The sequence below is a fragment of the Oryctolagus cuniculus genome, chromosome X (assembly GCF_051225735.1).
Source record: "Oryctolagus cuniculus isolate XC-2025 breed Fujian yellow rabbit chromosome X, ASM5122573v1, whole genome shotgun sequence".
Taxonomy (NCBI): Eukaryota; Metazoa; Chordata; class Mammalia; order Lagomorpha; family Leporidae; genus Oryctolagus; species Oryctolagus cuniculus.
Window position 1 is genome coordinate 9,628,966 of NC_142888.1, and position 22,545 is coordinate 9,651,510.

At 45.6% G+C, this 22,545-nt stretch overlaps 1 protein-coding gene and 1 pseudogene across 2 annotated transcripts in view; one reads left to right on the forward strand and one right to left on the reverse strand.

The window, feature by feature from the left end:
• Nucleotides 1-2,174: 2,174 nt before the first annotated feature.
• ACOT9 (acyl-CoA thioesterase 9) overlaps nt 2,175-22,545 on the reverse strand; it is a 39,716-nt gene continuing 19,345 nt past the window's right edge. For both annotated transcript variants that reach the window (XM_070067192.2, XM_070067191.2), the window contains exons 6-15: nt 19,827-19,910; nt 18,719-18,822; nt 13,319-13,392; nt 6,150-6,217; nt 4,782-4,893; nt 4,526-4,616; nt 4,139-4,224; nt 3,619-3,706; nt 2,917-3,067; nt 2,175-2,472 (exon numbers count right to left, since the gene is read on the reverse strand). In XM_070067192.2, the coding sequence (XP_069923293.1) occupies nt 2,384-2,472; nt 2,917-3,067; nt 3,619-3,706; nt 4,139-4,224; nt 4,526-4,616; nt 4,782-4,893; nt 6,150-6,217; nt 13,319-13,392; nt 18,719-18,822; nt 19,827-19,910 (947 nt within the window). In that variant the 3' untranslated portion in view covers nt 2,175-2,383. The remainder of the gene's footprint in view (nt 2,473-2,916; nt 3,068-3,618; nt 3,707-4,138; nt 4,225-4,525; nt 4,617-4,781; nt 4,894-6,149; nt 6,218-13,318; nt 13,393-18,718; nt 18,823-19,826; nt 19,911-22,545) is intronic.
• Nucleotides 19,927-21,915, forward strand: LOC149119550 (protein mago nashi homolog 2 pseudogene; annotated as a pseudogene).

A 22,545-nucleotide genomic window follows, 5' to 3' on the forward strand; every position in this document is an offset into this window, starting at 1 on the left:
TCAGTTCCTGACTTGGACTGGGCCCAGCCATGGCTACTGCAGGCATCTGGGGTGTGAACTGGCAGATAAGAATGCTCTAATAAATTTTTAACAGATTCATATATCCAAAATTACTTTAACAATTTAACAAAGACAATAAGCACTTTAAGTTCAATCTCAGATTTCCAAGAAAGGCATTAACATATGTCACTTTACATCTATCAAATGGCCAAGATGTTTTTAAAAGAAAACATTTAACAAAGTTCAGGGAAATAATATTAAATAAACACGTACAACAGTTCTGGAGGGTTTTGTGAAATATATTCAAAGTTTTCCATGTGTATACTACTTGCTAGGGTTTAGATATTAATTTCAACGTTGAATGTTTCCCCCAGAGGCCCATGTGTTAAAATGCTTGGTTCCTCGGGTAGTGCTATTGGAAGCTGGTGAAACCATTAGAGGAGCCGAGACCTAGTGGGAGGCCCTTAGGTCACTGGGAACATGTTTATGTCAGAAGGTAGTTCTTATGTGACCTCCTAAATTCTCAAGAGAGGATTGTTACAAAAGCCTGAGTTTCAGTCCACCCATGCTGCTTCCTGGCCTGCCATGTGATCCTTCCTCTGCATGCACTCCATCATTGTCATCCTCTGCCCTTAACAGAGCCAAATTAGTGAGGCCACCCAATCTTGAACTGGAGCCTCCAGAAACTGTTAATCAACTGCCTTAAGTATTTCCTCGTGGTAACAAAAGCTGACTAATACATTCTGATCTAGATAGCTCACCTCACATTTTTCCTAAGGAAATAATGTGTGGGGGAGGGGGTGAGAGGGGGGTTCAAATGTTTCAGGTATTTAGGATATCTACTCCAACAGTTTATGATAATAAAAGAAAAAAAATCTAGAAAAAGGCTCACTGTGTAGCAACAAATGGTTTAATATATAATGTATACAGCAGCATGCAATAGGTCTCTACATACTGTATTCCACTTAACACATTAACAAACTCTCCAAGTAACAAAACCCATTAGCCACCTTTTATTTTATTTCAAAGGCAAAGAGACAGAGACAGAGACTGACTGATTGCATATGCTGGTTCACTTCCCAATTGCCAGCAATAGCCAGGGCTGGACCAGGCCGAAGGCAGGGACTCAACCCAGGTCTCCCACGTGGCCCAAGCACTTCAGCCATCATCTTCTGCCTCCCGGGGTGTACATTAGCAGGAGGCCAGAACCAAAATCTGAGCCACGACTTGAACCAAGGCACTCTGGTATGGGATGCAAGCATCTCAGGTGCCATGTTTTTTTTCTAAGATTTATTTATTTGAAAGTCAGAGTTACACAGAGGAGAGGCAGAAAGAGAGAAAGGTCCTCCAACCTCTGGTTCACTCCCGAATTGGCCACAACGGCTGGAGCTGTGCCAATCCAAAGCCAGGAGCTTCTTCTGGGTCTCCCATGCAGGTGCAGGGGCCCAAGGACTTGGGCCATCTTCTACTGCTTTCCCAGGCCATAGCAGAGAGCTGGATTGAAGGTGGAACAGCCGGGATTCGAACCAATGTCCATATGGGATGTCGACACTGGAGACGGCAGCTCTACCCACTATGCCACAGCACAGGCCCCTCAGGTGGCATCATAACCACTGCACCAAACCCCTGCTCCTTAGGGGCCAGCTTTGTGGCACAACAGGTTAAGCCACTACCTGCAATAGCAGCATCCCATATGAGCACCAGTTCAAGTCCTGGCTGCTCCACTTCTGATTCAGCCCTCTGCTAATATGCCTGGGAAAGCAATGGAAAATGGCACCTACTACCCATATAAGAAATGTGGATTTAGTTCTGGGCTTCTGGCTTTAGCTTAGCTTAGCCTAGCCTTGGCTGTTGTGGCCATTTGGAGTAAACCAACAGAAAGAAGATCAATTCTCTCTTTCTCTCTCTCTCTTTCTCTCTCTCTCTCTCTCTCTTTCTCTCTCTCTCTCCCCCCGCCTCCCTCCCTCAATCCTTTCCTCTTTATTTCCATTACTCTGCCTCTCAAATAAATAAATAAATCTCAAAAAAAAGTTACTCAAATACCCTAGTAGGAAACCTTATATAAGGATAGTTTAGTATGTGTATAAAAATGCAACATCTGTGTAAAAAAAAAAAAGCATTTTGCCCTAATTCCTTTAGCAGACAAGAGGCAGCATGGAAAGCTCACAATTAAAAAAATTTTTCCAAGTATTTATTGTTTAAAAACTCTGTCCTCTCAGTCCCATCTACTCTTTCATTCTGCTTTTCTGATTATCCTGAACCCTAAATACATTCTCCTCCTCTATGGAGGATAAGAAGCAACACTAAAACCAATACACTTGATCAGGCCTTCATCCGCCATGACGTCACCGCAGGTGGAGTGCTGGTTCTCAATGAGGTTTTCCTATGGCTCCACAACCTGGTCTTTCTTCAAGGTCACCGGCACACTCATGGAACTGAAATGACGCTGCCCGTCTAAGTACAACATGGACTCTGAAACACAAGAAAGATAACCCTGGAGAAACTTACAGAAACTCAGAACATCCTACACACATGTGACTATTTGGACACACTGGGGCAGCAATGACAACACAAAACCAGTGACAGGGATGTGCTGTTGTCCAGGGGAGAAGCAACACTCCCAAGGGAGCAGGCCGCGACGCCGGTCCGTGTTCATTGCCTGGACCAGTCTTTGGCTCCCAGTGGCTGCTTGTGCCGGCACCAGCCCTTGCAGTCAGCAGCCAGATGCCAGAGCACCAACAGCTGCCTGAGAGGCGCAAGGGGATTTGGCCTGCAGGGCTACAGAAGCTCAAAGGTAAAACCTAAAGATGCTCTGTGCGGAAAGACACTGACGCACTTCCTGCAACAACCTAAAATGGGAAGAATTCCTTTAGAGGTTCTTCCCTGCATCGGGGACAAGCCATAATTGTTGCTTACCTCCGTATGTTTTGGGGAAAACCAAGGGCACTTCTTTTTCCGACATGAATGTGAAATGAAAGACATTGGTGGTCACGTGCTCTTTATTCTGGAGAGAGGACACTTCACTGTGCACTCTCACTTGGATGTAGTTGTTCTGAGTAAAGCACACCTAAGAGATTGCAGACACTGCGGTTAGTCAGCTGCGTTAAAGCGGGGGGGAGGCAGTCATAAGAAAAACAGTGGCTTCAGGCCGGCGCCGCGGCTCACTAGGCTAATCCTCCACCTTGCGGTGCTGGCACACCGGGTTCTAGTCCCGGTCCGGGCGCCGGATTCTGTCCCGGTTGCCCCTCTTCCAGGCCAGCCCTCTGCTGTGGCCAGGGAGTGCAGTGGAGGATGGCCCAAGTGCTTGGGCCCTGCACCCCATGGGAGACCAGGATAAGCACCTGGCTCCTGCCATTGGATCAGCGCGGTGCGCCGGCCACGGCGGCCATTGGAGGGTGAACCAACGGCAAAGGAAGACCTTTCTCTCTGTCTCTCTCTCTCACTGTCCACTCTGCCTGTGAAAGAAAGAAAGAGAGAAAGAGAGAAAGAAAGAGAGAGAGAGGGAGGGAGGGAGGGAGGGAGGGAGGGAGACAGAGGCTTCACAATATAGAAGTTTCTGTTTCTGTTCTAGGCCCCAGTGACCAAAAAATGGTATTTTATCTCTCGTTGCACACCTACCTGTGAAGAAAGAAACAGCAGTGAGCCAATTTCAACCGGTTTCTGAAACATGATATCATCCACTGCCACCACAAATGGTCTGGAACCACTGTCAGGCAAAGGCAGAATTTGAGGTAAACGGAAAAATTCACATGATCTCACATTTTTTTCTCCAACAACCAGCTGAAGTAAAACAAAAAATGAACCAAGAAGCAACTTCGACAAGAGAAAATGATCATTCCAGAAAGGAATGGTAAGAAAATACCACCGTGACCGGATCGGGGCAGAATCATTCTATCTTCTCTCTCCTCTCTTCTTTGTATTATCACCGTATCTTTCTCTCTAGCTCTTTAAAGAACTAATTTACAAAGTCAGAGCAATGGCCTTCTAAAACCAAGATCAAACCCAGGTAGTATCAGTGTAGTATTCACCTAAAACTGTAACATATTCCCAAACGCATCCAGACAGGTCCAAAATGTTTGACTTCAGGGGTGGGGGTGTATAAATTGCTTCTTGAAAGTTAACTCCAAGTGTAACTCACCCAAAACTGCAGGCGGTAGCCCACGCAAGTTCATATGCTTTTCTCATAAGGAAACCACCAAAGATTCGATTGAAAATGTTCCGCTGCTATATAGGACATAAAGTAAACATTAATAAATACAAATGTTCTTCAAAAAGGTCACGGAAAATACATATTTTGAAAAAAGCATGCACAGATTTCAAGTTTCAGCACCAAAATAAACTGATCTTTTGATTCCATTTCCTATGAACCTTTTGAAGACCTTATACAAACTTACGGTGGCCCTCACATTCAGAACAAAGGAATGAATGGTAACGGGACAGAGGTCAGCTTTAAGACGCATCACATCGTACACACGTGTCACAACTGCAAATTATCCTATTCAGATTTCACATGAAATTATAATACCTGAGGGTGGCAAATTTCCAAGCTTTTCAGTTTTGAATTCTCCATCCACACTGCATTAGGGGGCAAAACACGACTCTGAAAACTTATTGTCCTACATAAATGGAGATTAATGAAACCCCGTTAGTGCCAGGCTTTCACACATGCGGAACAAGCAAACACTCGTAGACAACTCCCAATACACTGAGGCGAGTGTGGCTCTACAGAAAACCAAGGACTGCGTCTTTTGCCAATCTGTAATCTCACCAGCCCAACTTACTTTGGATCCAGCGTGTTAAGAAACATCTCATGTATGGTAGTCCTCTCTTCAGCGCTGGGAGCCATTTTCAGTAATGATGTGGAGCTAAAGGCAATCCGTCTCCCCTTGTTCACTGCAACACAGGAGAACAAAGAGCGAGGCTCAGGAAGGGACACACTAGTGCTGCCCTGCGATACCTGTAGACCTTACAAAATCCTACAGGAAATCACACATACATCTAAGAGAAGGCTGCTGAGGCCATATGAAGCTTCCCCCGAGTCCTCGCTCTCAGATGGAAACGTTAGCTCAGTGTGACACCACTTGGGAGCCAGAGCCTTGACTTGCAGTCACCCACCAGACACGTTTTCCATTTGATTAAAAATGAGCAAACAAATTACCTGAATAAACAGTCTGATCAATAACATCATTCAAAGTATGGACGCCAAAAGACAAAAGGGAAGGTATTTTAATTTCAATAAATTCTTGGCATGAGTAAAACATCTGAATGGTATAGCATTCATATGTAATCTTTTTTTTAAGGATTTTTTTTGATAGGCAGAGTGGACAGTGAGAGAGAGAGACAGAGAGAAAGGTCTTCCTTTTGCCGTTGGTTCACCCTCCAATGGCCGCCACGGCCGGCATGCTGTGGCCAGCGCACCGCGCTGATCCGATGGCAGGAGCCAGGTACTTATCCTTTATTACTTGAAAGGCAGAGTTACAGAGAGATTTTCCATCACTGGTTCACTCCTCAAATGGCCACAATGGCTTGGGCTCAGCCATGACAAACCTAAGAGCCTGGAACCCTGTCAAGGTCTCCCACGTGGGTGGTAGGGGCCCAAGTACTTGGGTTGTCTCCCGCTGCTTTCCCAGATGCATTAGCAGGAAGCTGGATTGGAACTACAGCATGAAGGACACTAACTGGTGTGCATATGGGATGCCAGCAGCCCAGGCGGTGGCTTAGCCCACTGTGCCACACACAGGTACCCATATATAATGTTAAGTAATTTCTTTTTCAGTATTTTAAGAAGTATTTTATTGGGGCCAGAACTGTGGCACCAGGGATTAAATCACAGCCTGTGATGCCAGCACCCTATATGAACAGTAGTTAGAGTCCCAGATAATCCACTTCTGATCCAGCTCCCTGCTAATGCGCCTGGGAAGGCAGCAGAGGATGGTTCAAATACCTGAGCCCCTGCCACCCATGTAGGAGACACGAATGGAGTTCCAGGATCCTGGCTTTAGCCTGGCACAGTCGTGGCCATTGCAGTCATTTGGGGAGTGAACCAGATGGAAAACCAATCTCTTCCTAACTCTGCCTTTCAAATAAATGAAATGAATACTTAAGCATAACTTTTAAAAACTAATTTTATTAGGAAGAAATTAATATACCTTCTCCTTGTCTAAAGAGTTCTTCTTCCTCTGGGCTTTCAGTGATGAGTGGATTTACAAATGCTGGCCTAAAGAGAACAAAAATAGAGTTGAAGATGTGTCATTCTCTAATAAAAAAAATTGAACATGGACAATACCCCACCACTTTGAAGATCGTCTGCTTTTCATTTTGGGTAATGCTTACTAGCCACCTAACACATGGACACTGGAAACAACCAGGGGAGTCTTCCAGATACAGACTTAGCCATACATGCACAAGTTCACACCATGTAAGGGATCCTGCTGCTTCCAGAATATTGAACCTGATTCTAACCATGAGGAAAAAGTCCCATTATTGGTTGTAAACCATTCTACAAGACAGCTGGCTTGGATTCTCCAAAATTACATCTTAAAATAAAGTGTTGGGCTGGCATTGTGATGTAGCAGATTAAGCCACCACTTGAGAGGCCGGCATCCTATACAGGCACCGGTTGCAGACCTGGCTGCTCCACTCCTGATCCAGCTCCCAGCTGATGTGCCTGGGAAAGCAGCTGAGGATGGTCCAAGTGCTTGGGCCCCTGTACCCACATGGGAAATCTAGAACAAGTTCCGGGTTTTTGCCTAGCCCAACCCCAAGCCACTGTGGTCACCTGGGGAGTCAACAAGACAGATGGAAGCGCTCTCTCTTTGCTGCTCTCTCTCTCTCTCTCTCTCTCTGTGATTTTAACTCAGCCTTTCAAATAAATAAATCTCTTTAAAAAGAGAGAAACTGGTAGGGTAACTATTCTAAAAAGAAACATGGTAGGGGTCAGCGTTGTGGCACGGTAGGTAAAGCCTCCACAGGCAACACCAGCATCCCATATGGGCACCGGTTTATGTCCCAGCTATTCCACTTCTGATCCAGCTCCCTGCTAATGGCCTGGGAAAAGCAGCAGAGAATGCTCCCATGTGAGAGACCTGGAAGAAGCTCCTGGCTCCTGGCTCCTGGCTCCTGGCTTCAGCCTGGCCCAGCCCCGGCCACTGTAGCCATCTGGGGAATGAACCAGCAGATGGAAGATCTCTCCCTCTGTCTCTCCTTTACTTTCTGTAACTCTGACTTTCAAGTAAGTAACAATACCTTAAAAAACATCATAGCCAGATGCAAATACATGATCTTTGGTCAGATCCTAACAGGGGAAAAAGTTAAAAAGGACATTTTAAGAGACAATTCTGAAATTTGAATATGAATCATACATTAGGTAACAGAATTGGATCACTGTTAATTTCTTGGATATAGTAGACATTGAAGTTATGGTGGAGAATGACCCTGTTAGAAAGAGTGACAGAATAAACCAACTGTAGTACAATGTTAATTGTGGAGTTTAGAAAGGGCATGTGGGGATTCATTGGATTAATTTTCTACTTTCCTGCAAGCATCAAATTTTTCAAAATAAAAAACTAAGTAATAGTACCTCCCTGTGGTAAAATCCAAAGTTTTGATAAAACAACAAGAAAACAAAGAATTGAAATGGCAGCCGGAAGAACGGAGATGTGTGAGCTGGGAAAGAGCCTTAAAGTGATGCCTTCAGGGCTGGAAATGGAGCCCAGACCAGCCAACAGCCACAGCACGTCAGCTGCGAGGAGTCCCAACGGTAAGACTTACTAATCGCTCACATCACAGAGTAGCCATTTATTTATCTGAAAGGTAGAGAGAGAGAGAGAGAGAGAGAGACAAAGATTTCCCATCTGCTGGTTCATTCCTCAAATGCTCTCAACAGCCAAGAGTGATAGCTCCAGTCCTGGCTGCTCCACCTCTGATCCAGGTCCCTATTAATGTACCTGGGAAGGCCGCAGAACATGGCCCAAGTACTTGGGCTCCTGCTAACTAGTTGGGAGACCAAGATGGAGCTCCTGGATCCTGGCTTCAGCCTGTCCCAGACCTGGCTGATGCAGTCATATGGGGAGTGAATCAGAGAATTTAAGACCTGTGTGTGTGTGTGTGTGTGTGTCTCCCTCCTCACCTCCTTCTGTCACTCCGCCTTCCAAATACATAAATTTTTTTTAAATCCACTTTCTTTTTATTTATTTATTTGAAAGGCAAAGTGACAGAGAGGCAGAGAGAGACAAGTCTTCCATCTGCTGGTTCACTCCCCCGATGGCCGCAATGGCTGGAGCTATGCGAGTTGAAACCAGGAGCCAGGAGCTTCTTCCAGATCTCCCATGCAGGTGCAGGAGCCCAAGGACTTGGGCCATTTTCTACTGCTTTCCCAGGCCACAGCAGAGAACTAGATTGAAGGTAGAGCAGCTGGGACTTGAACCAGCACCCATATGGGGTGCTAGCACTGCAGGCAGTGGCTTTACCTGCTATGCCACAGCACAGACCCCATATAAATTTTTTTAAAAGAATTTTTTTAAAGCAATGTGCAAGTAAGAAGACAAATCCAGAAAGGAGGACTGAATAAAACAATTGATCCAGCCTGCTATGGTTTGAGCTTGTCTCCCAAAAGTTGGAAACTTAATCCCTAAATTCATATGTTAATGGTATTTGGAGATGTAATTCATATATCAACAGTAATTAAACCTTTGGGAAGCAATTAAGAATAGATGAGGTAAAAAAATAAATAAATAAAATAAACCCCCAAAAAGGGTCCAGCATTGTGGCATCCCATACGGGTACCAGTTCCTGTCCCGGCTGCTCCACTTCTGATCCAGCTCCCTGCTAATGTGCCTGGGAAAGCAGAAGATGGCCCAAGGGCTTGGGCCCCTTTATCCCACGTGGGAGACCTGAAAGAAGCTCCAGGCTCCTGGCTTCGGATCAGCCCAGCTCCAGCTACTGCAGCCATCTGGGGAGTGAACCAGCAGATGGAACACTTCTCTGTCTCTCCCTCTCTCTGTAATTCTTTCAAGATAAATAAATCTAAAAAAAAATAAAGAGTAGATGAGGTCACAAGGATGTGGCCCCAGGATGGCATGAACGGCTGTCTAAGAGGAGGAAGAGAGACCCAAGCCTGCGCGCCTGCTCTGGCTCTGAGGTGTCCTCCACCTTTTCATGGCCTAACAGGAAGGCCTTCACCAGATGCCAGCACCTTGCTATTGGACGTGTGAGTGAAATAAATCTCCGCTCGCTATCAATTATAACCCCTCTGTGCAATGCAGTTATAGCAACAGAAAATGCACTGGCATACAGGCTTTTAATAATTTAATCATGTGAAGCAATCAGGGGACAGTGGAGAAATACACTATTCTGGATTAAAACAGATTCAAGACACTACATAACTCTATGAATACATAAAGCCATCACATTCCACATTTTTCAACGGGTAAATGGTGTAGAATGTGAATTACATCTCAATAAAGCTGTTAACAAAAAAAAAAAAAAAAAAAGACTTAAGAGACACAAAAATCAAATGTAATATATGGACCTTATTTGTATACTGATTTTAAACAAGTTATTAAAAAGACACTTGGGGAAAATCGAATATAACAACATGTAAATGATTTACTATTATTTTTGTTAAACATGATGGCAGTAATGCAGCTATTTTTTAAAAGATGCCTATATGAAACTCTGAGTATTTGAAGGTGAAATGTCAGGATGGGTGTTTGGCACTGAGGTCAAGATACTGCTTAGGGGCTGGCACCGTGGCATAGTGGGTAAAGCTGCCACCTGCAGGGCCAGCAACCCATATGGGCGCCAGTTCAAGTCCCAGCTGTTCCTCTTCCAATCCAGTTCTCTGCTATGGCCTGGGAAAGCAGTGGAAGATGGTCCAAGTCCTTGGGCCCCTGCACCTGTGTGGGAGACCCAGAAGAAGCTCCTGGCTCCTGGCTTCAGATTGGCCCAGCTCCGGCTGTTGCGGCCATTTGAGGAGTGAACCAGCAGATGGAAGACCTACCTCTCCCTTCTTTCCTCCCTCCCCCTCTCTCTTTCTCTCTGCCTCTTTGTAACTCTGCCTTTCAAATAAATAATCTTAAAAAAATTATAAACTGAAAAACACAATAACCAAATTTAAAACTTGTTAGATGTCTCTGTGTTAGACTTGAGATAAAAGAGAATAGAATCAGTTAACTTAAAGACAGAATAGGGCAGCCGGCGCCGCGGCTCACTAGGCTAATCCTCCGCCTTGCAGCGCCGGCGTACCAGGTTCTAGTCCCGGTCGGGGCACCGGATTCTGTCCCGGTTGCCCCTCTTCCAGGCCAGCTCTCTGCTGTGGCCAGGGAAGTGCAGTGGAGGATGGCCCAAGTACTTGGGCCCTGCACCCCATGGGAGACCAGGAGAAGTACCTGGCTCCTGCCATCGGATCAGTGCAGTGCGCCAGCCGTGGCGGCCATTGGAGGGTGAACCGACAGCAAAAGGAAGACCTTTCTCTCTGTCTCTCTCTCACTGTCCACTCTGCCTGTCAAAAAAAAAAAAAAAAAAAGACAGAATAGGGGCCGGTGCCGTGGCTCACTTGGTTAATCCTCCACCTGTGGTGCCAGCATCCCATATGGGCACTGGGTTCTAGTCCCGGTTGCTCATCTTCCAGTCCAGCTCTCCTGTGGCCTGGAAAGGCAGTGGAAGATGGCCCAAGTGCTTGGGCCCTGCATCCGTATGGGAGACCAGGAGAAAGCACCTGGCTCCTGGCTTCAGATGGGCGCAGTGCTGGCCGTGGCAGCCATTTGGGGAGTGAACCAACGGAAGGAAGACTTTTCTCTCTGTCTCTATCACTGTCGATAATTCTACCTGTCAAAAAAAAAAAGATTAATAGCCAGCGCTGTGGCATAGCTGGTAAAGCTGCTGCCCGCAGCTCCGGCATCCCATATGGTTACCAGCTCAAGTCCCAGCTGCTCCACTTCTGATCCAGCTCTTTGCTATGGCCTGGGAAGATGGCTCAAGTACTTGGACCCCTGCACCACGTGGGAGACCTGGAGGAAGCTCCTGGCCCCTGGCTTTGAATCAGCCCAGCTCTGGCCATTGTGGTCATCTGGGGAACAAACCAGCAGATGGAAGACCCCTCTCTCCCTCTCTCTCTCCCTGCCTCTCCTTCTCTCTCTGTGTAACTCTTTCAAATAAATAAATAAATTTTTTTAAAAAGTGACACTGCTTGGGATGCACATACCCCATATCACAGCGCCTGGGGTCAGGTCTCAGCTTCACTTTTTTTTCAGCTCCACTTTTGATTCCAGTTTTCTGCTAACATGTACCCTGGAGGGCAGCTGATGATGGCTCAAGTATTTGGGTCCCTACCACCTAAGTGGCTATACCTGGCTTTGGCCTGGCCCAGCCTCAGGTGTCACAGGCATCTGGGGAGTGATCCAGTGGATGGGAGATAGCTGTCTCTCTGCCTTTCGGGTAGGTAGGCAGGTAGGTAGGTAGACAGACAGATAGATAGATAGATAGATAGATAGATAGACAGACAGACAGACAGATATAGATAATTCTAGATAGACAGATAGATAGATAGAGATAATTCTAGACAGACAGATAATTTTAAAATAGAAGTGAAATTCATTATATTTGGGATTTACTTTAAAATACTATATATTTTCTTTAAAGACAAGAGATTTGATCAATATACAATGTATAAATATCTCAAAGCATCACACTGTACCCAATAAAGATATGCAGTTGCTACCTGACAAAATTTTTTTTAAATACACAGGAAGAGAGAGGCTAGGATTTGGTATAGCAAGTAAAGCTGTCATCTGCAGGGTCGCCATCAAATATGGGCACCAGTTCCAGTCCTGGCTGCTCCACTTCTGATTCAGCTAATGTGCCTGGGAAAGCACTGAAGGATGGCCCAAGTACTTGCGTCCCTGCACCCATGTAAGAGACCCAGAGGAAGCTCCAGGCTCTAGGCTCCAGCATGTCCCAGCCCTGGCCATTGCAGCCATCTGGGCAATGAACCAGCATCTCTCTCTCTCTCTTTCCCTCCTTGCCTCCCTCTAACTCTGCCTTTCAAATAAATAAATCTTTTTTTTTAAATAAAGATACACAAAAAAGGAAAAAAACAGATGAACAAAAATATGACCACAATGTTAAAACTGACACTGTTGGGGGCCGGCACTGTGGCGCAGTGGGTTAATGCCCTGGCCTGAGATGCCGGCATCCCATATGGGCGCCAGTTCGAGACCCGGCTGCTCCACTTCCCATCCAGCTCTCTGCTATGGCCTGGGAGAGCAGTGGAGGATGGCCCAGGTCCTTGGGCCCCTGCACCCATGTGGGAGACCCGGAAGAAGCTCTGGCTCCTGGCTTCGGATCGGCACAGCTCTGCTGTTGCAGCCAATTGGAGAGTGAACCATCGGACAGAAGACCTCTCTCTCTCTCTCTCTCCCCTCTCCCCTCTCTGTGTAACTCTGACTTGCAAATAAATAAATAAATCTTTAAAAAAAAAAAAAACCTGACACTGTTATGACCAGGTGATGACATCCACAAGGGAAGTCCTGCTGATAGAAGTGCACTGCTGTGGGGCTGGTGCTGTGGCGTAGCAGGTAAAGCCGCGGCCTGCAGTGCCAGCATAGCACATCGGCGCTGGTTTGACTCCCAGCTACTGCACTTCTGATCCAGCTCTCTGCTATGGCCTGGGAAAGTAGTGGAAGATGGCCCAAGTGTTCAGGCCCCTGCACCCACGTCGGGGAACTGGAAGAAGCTCCTGGCACCTGGCTTCAGGCCTGCCCAGCTCTGGCTATTGTGGCCACTTGGGGAGTGAACCAGCAGATGGAAGACTTCTCTGTCTCTCCCTTTCACATTCTGTAACTCTACCTCTTAAATAAATAAATTCTTTAAAAAAAAAGCACACTGCTGTGATGTCACAAGGACAAGGACAGCTGCCACCTATGTACTCCACCTCATAAGCCCTTCGAAACCCCAGGGTCACCATGAGAAACACAGCAGGCACTCCTCAATCAGTGCATTTTAGTCCCCAACCAGTGCTCCTCAAAAAGTCATCAAAAACAGGGGCAGCATTGTGGTGCTACAAATTAAGCCGCAGCCTGCAACAGCAGCATCCCAGCTCAGGCTTGGACCAGCCCTGGCTGCTATGGCAATTTGGGCAGTGAACCACTGGATGGATGTTCTTTCTCCCTCTCTTCCTCTCTGTCTTCAAATAAATAAATATTTAAAGACATAAAAGGACCAGATGGTGGGTATAGGGGCATGCATTATAGCGCTCTCTCTAGTTTTATGCATCTTTGAAATTCTTCAAAATAAAGAATTATGAAAAAATACTAATTACCCTTTATTTTCAGAATCACGAGCCACCATCACAAATGTTGCACCCAAAACAGGACAAAACTCATCACCATGCAACTGAAAAACAAAGGAAAGAAAATACAAATGTAAGAAATACATGTTCTAGGAAAATCTACTGCAACTCTAACAGATAGCATGCATGCTTGGAGAAGTGTGAAATTAGCAACATAGAAGTACGCTCACTAACCACCACCTGCTAAGGGCCTTCCCTGAGCCAGGCGCAGTGCTAGGCTCTGAGAATGGCAGTACCACCAAGGAGGAGAAAGCCACCTCAAAACTCAAACAGGGCACTGGTGGGAAGTGCTGGGATAGGCTTCGGAGCTGCACATAACTAGGGACCCAGGGGCAAGGATCACAGAGGGACCTCCTGCATCGTCAGCATTCAACTTGCCCACACCATACAGAATCCTTCAGGGCCTACGTATCCTCCTGAGGGCATACCTATCCAAGCGGCCCTCCCCCTGTGCTCACAGACACTAGGATTTCCAGCAACTGTGCTATGCCAACTGCCAGCACAGGTTTATGCCTCCTTAGCTGAGCACAGGCACTCCTAAGAAGGGGAAAGATCCGGGAATGACCCTGTGGATCAAGGTAAATATTTATAATGCGCAGGCCTTTGAGATTTCTATGTGTTTATGTATCTCCTGGAAGTCTGTATTTCTAGGGGAGTTGCATCACAAGGTAGTGACAGAATCTATTTCTAACCTGCGAGTGTATTCAGCTCTCTCGACAGATGCCACAAGCCTCATCACTACCACCTGTTCACAACTTCACTGCCTTCGCCCTCAACTCTGGCAAGTCTTACCAACCTCAGTAAGCCACTGCCCTATTGAAACCTCTCAATAATCCCTCCCTTTAGGCCAGTTCTTGGGCTCATCTGTTAGCACGGCACACAACTCCCCTACAACAGAGCCCAGGATTCCCCTCCGGTTGTTCAGCAGACACTGCCCACAACACCTGCACTCTCTCCCCCAGCCATGGCCCTGGCAAACAGCGGGCTGCTGACCGCCTCCATCCACGCCTCTGCTGATGCCTTCCCTCGCCAGCCTCATTCTTCAGAACACTCCCTTTCCCCTCTCCCACCCCTAGTCCCCAGGCCAAGATCATAGTTCACTCCCTCCTTCATCTTCAGCCACCTTAATGGAAGTCAAGTCCTCCCTCCACAGTGACTCTCCATGTAAGAAAGGCGGACGCCACTCTCGTAGAACACCTTTGGAAATGTGCAGAGGTGGTTTGGGGGGTGGGTCACATGATTTAGGGGCCATACTGGTGGAGGGGGGCTAGGGGACTGTATGCCTGGCAATGCAGGAGAAAAGCCTACAGAACAAAGAATTCTCCCACACACAATGCCTACAGCTGAGAAACAACCACAATAATATATCATAATCTTGCATTTATAGAGCTATCTTCCTGGGAGCTCCTTGAGGACAAAGAGCACTTTTCTTCGCATTTGCAACCCTAGCATCAGCACCAAAGGCTAGCAGAGAGCAGATACTTCCTCAGTGATGGCCAGTGAATGAGTGAGGCAGGTCATTACCGAGCTCTGCTAGAATGTCAACCGTAAGAGCAAGGAACTTTGCCTGTTTGGCTCACTGCTGCATGCCTAGCACAGAACTGGTGCTTAGTAATTGCTAAGTGAATTTCAGGAAGTGGGCTAAGACTCGAACCCAAGGCCTATTGTAGAGGAGGGTGTAGTACAGTAGAAAGGAAAAGGCAGGTCTGTAAACAGCTCTACAGGACAAAGTGCCAGGTGCAGGGAAGGAGTCCCAGGGAAGGAACAGGTTCTGTAAGTTGGAAGGATTAGGGAAGGTGACCCTGAAGCACAGTGGGGTGTGAAAACGCAAAGCAAAGAACAAGGAATTTTAGGCAAAGGACAATGCATAAGCAAAGATACTCATTCACTCACTCACTGTTCAAATCAGTTAACTATAATGAACATCTTTTAGCACCAAGCTGTGGGGACACAAAGATGCGTAACTCCCTGTTCTTTGGACACGCGGTGTCTGGCAGTGAGCACTAAGGAAAGCATAAAAACGGTAAGCCACACGGAACACAGACCCAGAGGCGGGAATAAAGACCGAGAGGCGGGAATCCAGACTGAGAGGTGGGAATCCAGACCGAGCGGTGGGAATACAGACCCAGAGGTGGGAATCCAGACCGAGCGTCGGGAATACAGACCGAGAGGCGGGAATACAGACTGAGCGGTGGGAATACAGACCCAGAGGTGGGAATACAGACCGAGCGGTGGGAATACAGACCGAGCGGTGCGAATACAGACAGAGAGCAGCTAGGATCCCTACTCATCCAAGGAGTTTAAACTTGAATCTACACAACATGATAACTGAGTGGTTTTGAGAAGAGAAATTATGATTCAAGAACAGCTTTTGGAAGATTTACTATGCAAAAATGTGTAAAATCAACAAACAACAGACTAGAGAAAGGCATACTAATTAAAAAGATAGTCAACGTGTTCACAGGAGAGACATTGAGGACTTGAATAAAACACAGGGCCAAGGGGAAGGTCAGGGGCAGAAGACAGATTTGGGATCACCTCAACTGTTTTGACAGTAAAATAACATTATTACCAGCAGTGGTTACCGTATGACAGCACTGCTCCAAGAATTTCAGCAATTTCCAAGAGCTGGGTTCTTCCTTCCATTTCACCCTTTACCACAACCATATAACATGGTCCTATTACTATTTCCACATTTCACATGATAAAAACAGAGGCTCAGAGAAGTTCAGTAGTGTCCCCGAGTACACAGCTAAGTAGCAGCAATGCTGGGATTAAAACCTAGGTCTACCCAAACCCGAGGCAGTGTGTTCACCCTAGTCACTTTTCTGGAATAAAGATCACTCAAGTCAGCAGTTAGGAGTCAAGTGGCCAATGAAGAATGTGAATTTAAAACAAAAGATTTTACTTGTCTGACACTGATTCTGTTATCAGCTTTTGATTTTTGGCAGCTTTCTCTCTCAGTAATGCCTGTATCTTTTTCAGCCTATTTGTCCAAGATTCAATCTGTCAAGATTCTCTAGAAGGCAGGTCCTGTGCCAGGAATCACCTATGCCTGGCACTGAGCAAACTAGAAATTAACCAAGACTATTCCAAAAAGAGTGCAGACAAATCATAGCAGCATCTCCAGCAATTTTATGATGTTTTAAAAACAGTATTACTGAGGCTGGCATTGTGGCATAGCAGAAAAAGCTGCCTCCAGCAACACCAGCATCCCATATTGGCACCAGTTCAAGTCCTGGGGCCTCCACTTCGTATCCAACTTCCCTGGCCTGGGAAAAGCAGCAGCAGATGACTCAACTATTCAGGCTCTTGCCACCCACATCAGAGACACAGATGAGACTCCTGGCTTTGGCCTGGCCCAGCCTTGGCCATTGTAGCCATCTAGGGAGTGAACCAGCAGATTGAAGATCTCTCTCTCCGTCTTTCCCTCTCTCTCTGTAACTTGGACTTTCAAAATAAATCTTTAAAAAAAAAAATAAAAACTAGATTACTGTCAGTTATATCAATATGGCAATTGAAGAATTCAATTGCTTATAGATAATAACAAAAAAATTATCTATTTGGCAAGTAACTTTAAGAATTTTGACAGGCAGAGTGGACAGTAAGAGAGAGACAGAGAGAAAGGTCTTCCTTTTGCCATTGGTTCACCTTCCAATGGCCGCTGCAGCCGGCGCACCGCGCTGATCCGAAGCCAGGAGCCAGGTGCTTCTCCTGGTCTCCCATGGGGTGCAGGACCCAAGCACTTGGGCCATCTTCCACTGCAGTCCCGGGCCACAGCAGAGAGCTGGCTTGGAAGAGGGGCGACCAGGACAGAATCTGGCGCCCCGACCGGGACTAGAACCCGGTGTGCCAGCGCTGCAGGCGGAGGATTAGCCTAATGAGCCGCGGTGCCAGCAAGAATTTTTTTAAAGATTTATTTGCTTGAAAGTCAGAGTTACACAGAGAAAGTAGGAGGAGGTAGGGGAGAGAGAGGGGGAGGGGGGAGGAGGCGGAGGAGGAAGAGAGAGAGAGACAGAGAGGCCTTCCACCTGTTGGTTCACTCTCCAACTGGCCGCAACAGCTGGAGCTGTGCTGATCCGAAACCAGGAGCTTCTTCCAGGTCTCCCACACAGGTGCAGGGACCCAAGGATTTGGGCCATCTTCTACTGCTTTCTCAGGCCACAGCAGAGAGCTGGATCGAAAGTCGAGCAGCCAGGACTGGAATTGGCATCCATATGGGATGCCGGCATCGCAGGCGACAGCTTTACCAGCTACGCCACAGCACCAGCCCCGGCAAGTAACTTTAATTACTACAGAACAAGCCCCAGAGTTTTCCCTCAAGCCTGAAGGTTGTGTTTTTCATCAAAAGGTGAAATGCTTCCGAATTCACAGCAGAAAAAAAAAGTGTATCTGGATCATAGGTCTACTAGAAATGCTGGCTTGACCAAATCAGTCATCTGTAAGCCAGTTTCCTGAAAGGAAATCTTGGACGTTCTCTGCATGACTTGGTTTTTGTGCTGTTAATCTCTGAGGTACTTTTCTTGTCAAATGTATTTATTTAACATAGCTATTCAGCTTTTTGCACATTAGAGGGGCCATTCCTAACTGCTCTAACAGTCCATACAACTGATACAGGTTACACTGGGTTTCCAAAAGAGGTATATGAAAGTTCTAACACCCATACCTGTGAACGTGACTTTATGTGGAATTATGATCTGGGCAAAAGAGACATACTTAGTTATTAGGAGGTCACTGTGGAGTGGGGAGCAGGGGTTTCGTCGAATGTTAGTGTCCTAATGAGAAACGCAGAGACATGTAAGAGGGGAAGGCCACGTGAGGGTGGAGGCAGATGCTCACGCTCATTAGCTGCAAACCACAGAATGCCACGGACTGCTGGCAAAGCACCCGACGCAGGAGGCAGTCTCCCGTCCAGGGTTCAGAAGGAGCATGGCCAGACCAACAACTTCATTTGTGATTGCCAGCCTCCAAACTCAAACAGTGATTTTCTGCTGTTTTTAACCCACCAGTCTGTGTGGCACTTTGTGGTACAGTGGCCCCAGGAAACTAAACACCCAGATCAACCCACTTCACCCCTAACATAACCAGACTTCCGTGAAATTCTCTTAGACAAGACCAGGACAAGCACCTCAACATGGAGCTGTATTTGATCAGAAAGTAATAAATATTAAATGTAAACACCAAATAATGTGTCAGTCTTTGTCCAGGAGGTAGATATGAACCACCTGCCACCTGTATGCCATGAATTTCAATCGTTTTTGCAGAAGTGTGAGCTATACACTTATCTCAGGATAGAAGTCCATAAGCTTCCCCTGCCATGTAGACCAGCTGGTGGTTTTTGAACAGACAATCTCCAGAGGGCAGACAGACCTGGAACATTTCCATCTTCACTTCCATTGATGTCTTCCCTACCCAGCTAACGTGCCCACTGAACTTAATGTCCTGCTCCGGGCTTAAGCTCTTCTTGCACAAATCTGCAAAAACAGAAAATCAATCTGGGTTCAAGCCATATAAAAAATCTTCTGTATAACTTCCTTAGAAACTCTGCTAAATTCTACTATATTTCTTTCTTGTCTTCACAACTAAAATGGCTATTTTTCACAAACAAAAGAAATTTGCATGTCTTTTTGGAAAATGTAGACAATGCCAACAATATAAAAATAAAAATAGAATCATGCAAAATCCTCCCACCTAATTATAACCAGTATCTTGGTATGGTACATCACAGATATTTTCAGATGTGCATGTACATTAAAATTCACAATAACAGAAGAATTCTTGGGGGCTGGCTCTGTGGCATAGCAGGTAAAGCTGCCACCTGCAATGCCAGCATCCCATATGGACACTGGTTTGTGTCCCGGCTGTTCTGCTTCCAATCCAGCTCCCTGCTAATAGCCTGGGGAAAAAAGGAGATGGCCCAAGTGTTTGGGCCCTGTTACCCTGTGGGAAACCCAAATGAAGCTCTTGGCTCCTGGCTTTGGCCTGCCTCAGGCCATCTGAGGAGTGAACCAGCAGATCGAAGATCTTTCTGTCTCTGTAACTCTGACTGCCAAATAAACTAATAAATCCTTAAAAGCAAAAGAGAATTCTTCAAGGCTGACACTGTGGTGCAGCGAGTTAAGCTGTTGCCTATGATGCCGGCATCCCATGAACGCCAGTTCAAGTCCCAGCTGCTCCACTTCCGATCCAGCTCCCTGCTAATGTGCCTGGGAAAGCAACGGAACATGGCCCAAGTGACTGGGTACTTGCACCCACATGGGAGACCTGGAGAGCATTCCAGAATCCTGGCTTTGGCCTGGCCCAGCCCTGGCCATTCGAGCCATTTGGGGAACGAGCCAGCAGATGGAAAATTTCCTTCTCCTTCCTTCCCTCCCTCCCTCCCTCCCTGTCTCTCCCTCCATCTTTCTGTTACTCTGCCTATCAAATAAATAAATTTAAAAAAGAATTCTAAGGATGCATAGAATATGATATCACTTACCAATCTTGTCCACCAGGGCTGTAACTATTGATAAAGGAGACATCTTAGCGGAAGGAATTTTGGTGTGCATATAACAAATGAGAACTGTAGGGAAAGAGGAACAAAATTATCCCGCAGCATTTATAATTTACTCCTGAAATCTGTAAAACGTTTCATCTTGCTTTCAAGAACCAATTCTCAATACACCACTAGTGGTATTTTTCTAGAACAGACTTCTGTATACTGAAAAGATTTGGAGATGCCCTAATCTGACTGCTCTCTCAGTTTTAGATTCAGTGAGGAAACCAAACATCAAAGCTCAGGCCTGCCAAGGGGTTTGTCACCCCTCTACAGAGATACCGTGCCCAAATCAGAGTAAGAAATCACTAAAAAGATCCAGGGTTCCTTGGAAATTTGGCTGATCTTAGGATTATATGAGGAAAGTACAAGATGAACCTAAAACATCTTACTGCACCAGATAGTAAATGCCCAAACAATGAACAGCACACGTTGGGGAAAAAAATGACCTACAGAGTAGCTTAATAGGGACTGAGACAGTTCTGGGATGATTTGTACATAAAAATAGATGACAATAACATATTATAACCCATTCAACAAAATAGGAATCCCTGAGCTCACCGTGATCTAAAAATAATAAATTGAAGGTCTGATTGAGGGGCCAGTGCTGTGGCATAGTGGGTAAAACCACTGCCTGCAGTGCCAGCATCCCATATGGGCACCAGTTCAAGTCCCAGCTGCTCCACTTCCGATCCAGCTCTCTGCTATGGCCTGGGAAAGCAATAAAAGATGGCCCAGGTCCTTGGGCCCCTGCACCCACATGGGAGACCTGGAAGAAGCTCCAGGCTTCAGATCGGCACAGCTCTGGCTGTTGTGGCAATCTAGGGAGTGAACCAGCAGATGGAAGACCTCTCTCCCTCTCTCCACCCCTCCTCCTCTCTCTCCTTCTGCTTCTCCTTCTCTCCCTGTGTAACTCTTTCAAATAAATAAATACATCTTTTTTAAGAAAAAAAAAGTCTGATTGGGCTGGGAAAAGGAGGTGGTGGGACGGGAGTAGGGGAGGGAGAGCGGGTATGGGGGCAAGAACCACTATATTCCTAAAGCTGTAACTATGCAATTTGTATTCATTAAATAAAAGCCTTCTTTAAAAAAAAAAAGTCTGATAAGGAATGGGTTATTCTGGTAAGATCTAATGATACCTCCTTAAAGGGAAACAGAGTAAATTACTAGTAAAGAAGTCTGGGGCCAGGCTTTGGGCAGGCTTCTCTGGGAGCAAAGATGTCTATGGCTAGTGATTTCTACCTGCGCTACTATGTAGGGCACAAGGGCAAGTCTGGACAGGAGTTTCTGGAGTTCGAGTTTCGGCCGGACGGAAAGCTTAGATATGCCAACAATAGTAATTATAAAAATGATGTCATGACCAGAAAAAGAGGCTCATACGCACAAGAGTGTAATGGAAGAACTGAAGAGGATTACTGATGACAGTGAAATTTCAAAAGATGATGCCTGGTGACCTCCTCCTGACAGGGTTGGCCGACAGGAGCTTGAAATTGGTATTGGTGATGAACACATTTCTTTTACAACATCAAAAATAGGTTCTCTTATTGATGTAAATCAGTCAAAGGATCCTGAAGGCCTTCATGTATTTTACTATTTGGTACAGGATCTGAAATGTTTAGTTTTCAGTCTCGTTGGATTACACTTCAAGAGTAAACCAATTTAATTGCGTACTTTTGAAGCTGTTTATATATTTAATTGAGGGTGGATAAGGGAGGGTTTGGCATTACAATATTGGGATTTTTATGAATATGAAAAACCTTTTTTGTATATAAATTCAAAATAAGAAAATACACAAACAGGCTCAGTAGTTATCTTCACTTGGGTCCAAGTGGGCTGGACAGTTCCCTCACACATTAAATTCTGTAAATAAAAGCCATGTTTTGTTGAAATTTTTCTCCAAAAAAACATATTAAAGCCTGAAAAAAAAGAAGTCTGATGGAAAGTATTAAGCTTTTTTACTGTAACTTAATTTTTTTTAGCTTTTATTTAATGAATATAAATTTCCAAAGTACAGCTTATGGATTACAATGGCTTCCCCTCCCATAACGTCCCTCCCACCCGCAACCCTCCCCTTTCCCACTCCCTCTCCCCTTCCATTCACATCAAGATTTTCGATTCTCTTTATATACAGAAGATCAGTTTAGCATACATTAAGTAAAGATTTCAACAGTTTGCTCCCACACAGAAACAGAAAGTGGAAAATAATAGATGATTTTTTAAATAATGATGAAATCAGATCAGACCTATTGTCATGTTTAATCCCAGTGAGAGTCAAGTTGGGAATTGATACTTTTTTTTTTTTTACAGAAGATCAGTTTAGTATACATTAAGTAAAGATTTCAACAGTTTGCACCCCCATAGAAACACAAAATGAAATATACTGTTTGAGTACTCGTTATAGCATTAAATCTCAATGTACTGTAACTTAATTTTAAGATATGTTATCTCAAAAAATTTTTAAAAAAGGAGAAGGAAAGAGGGTGGGAAGGAAGGGAGGAAGGGAATATCATCATGTTCTTAAAAAGTTTATCTACATTCAATGGGGCCATCAAAGAAGGAGGTACCTTTCTCTGAAGGGAGGAGAGAACTTCCACTTTGACTATGACCCTGTCGGAATAAGATTGAAGTCGGCGAACTCAAAAGGCTTCCATAGCCTTGGCAA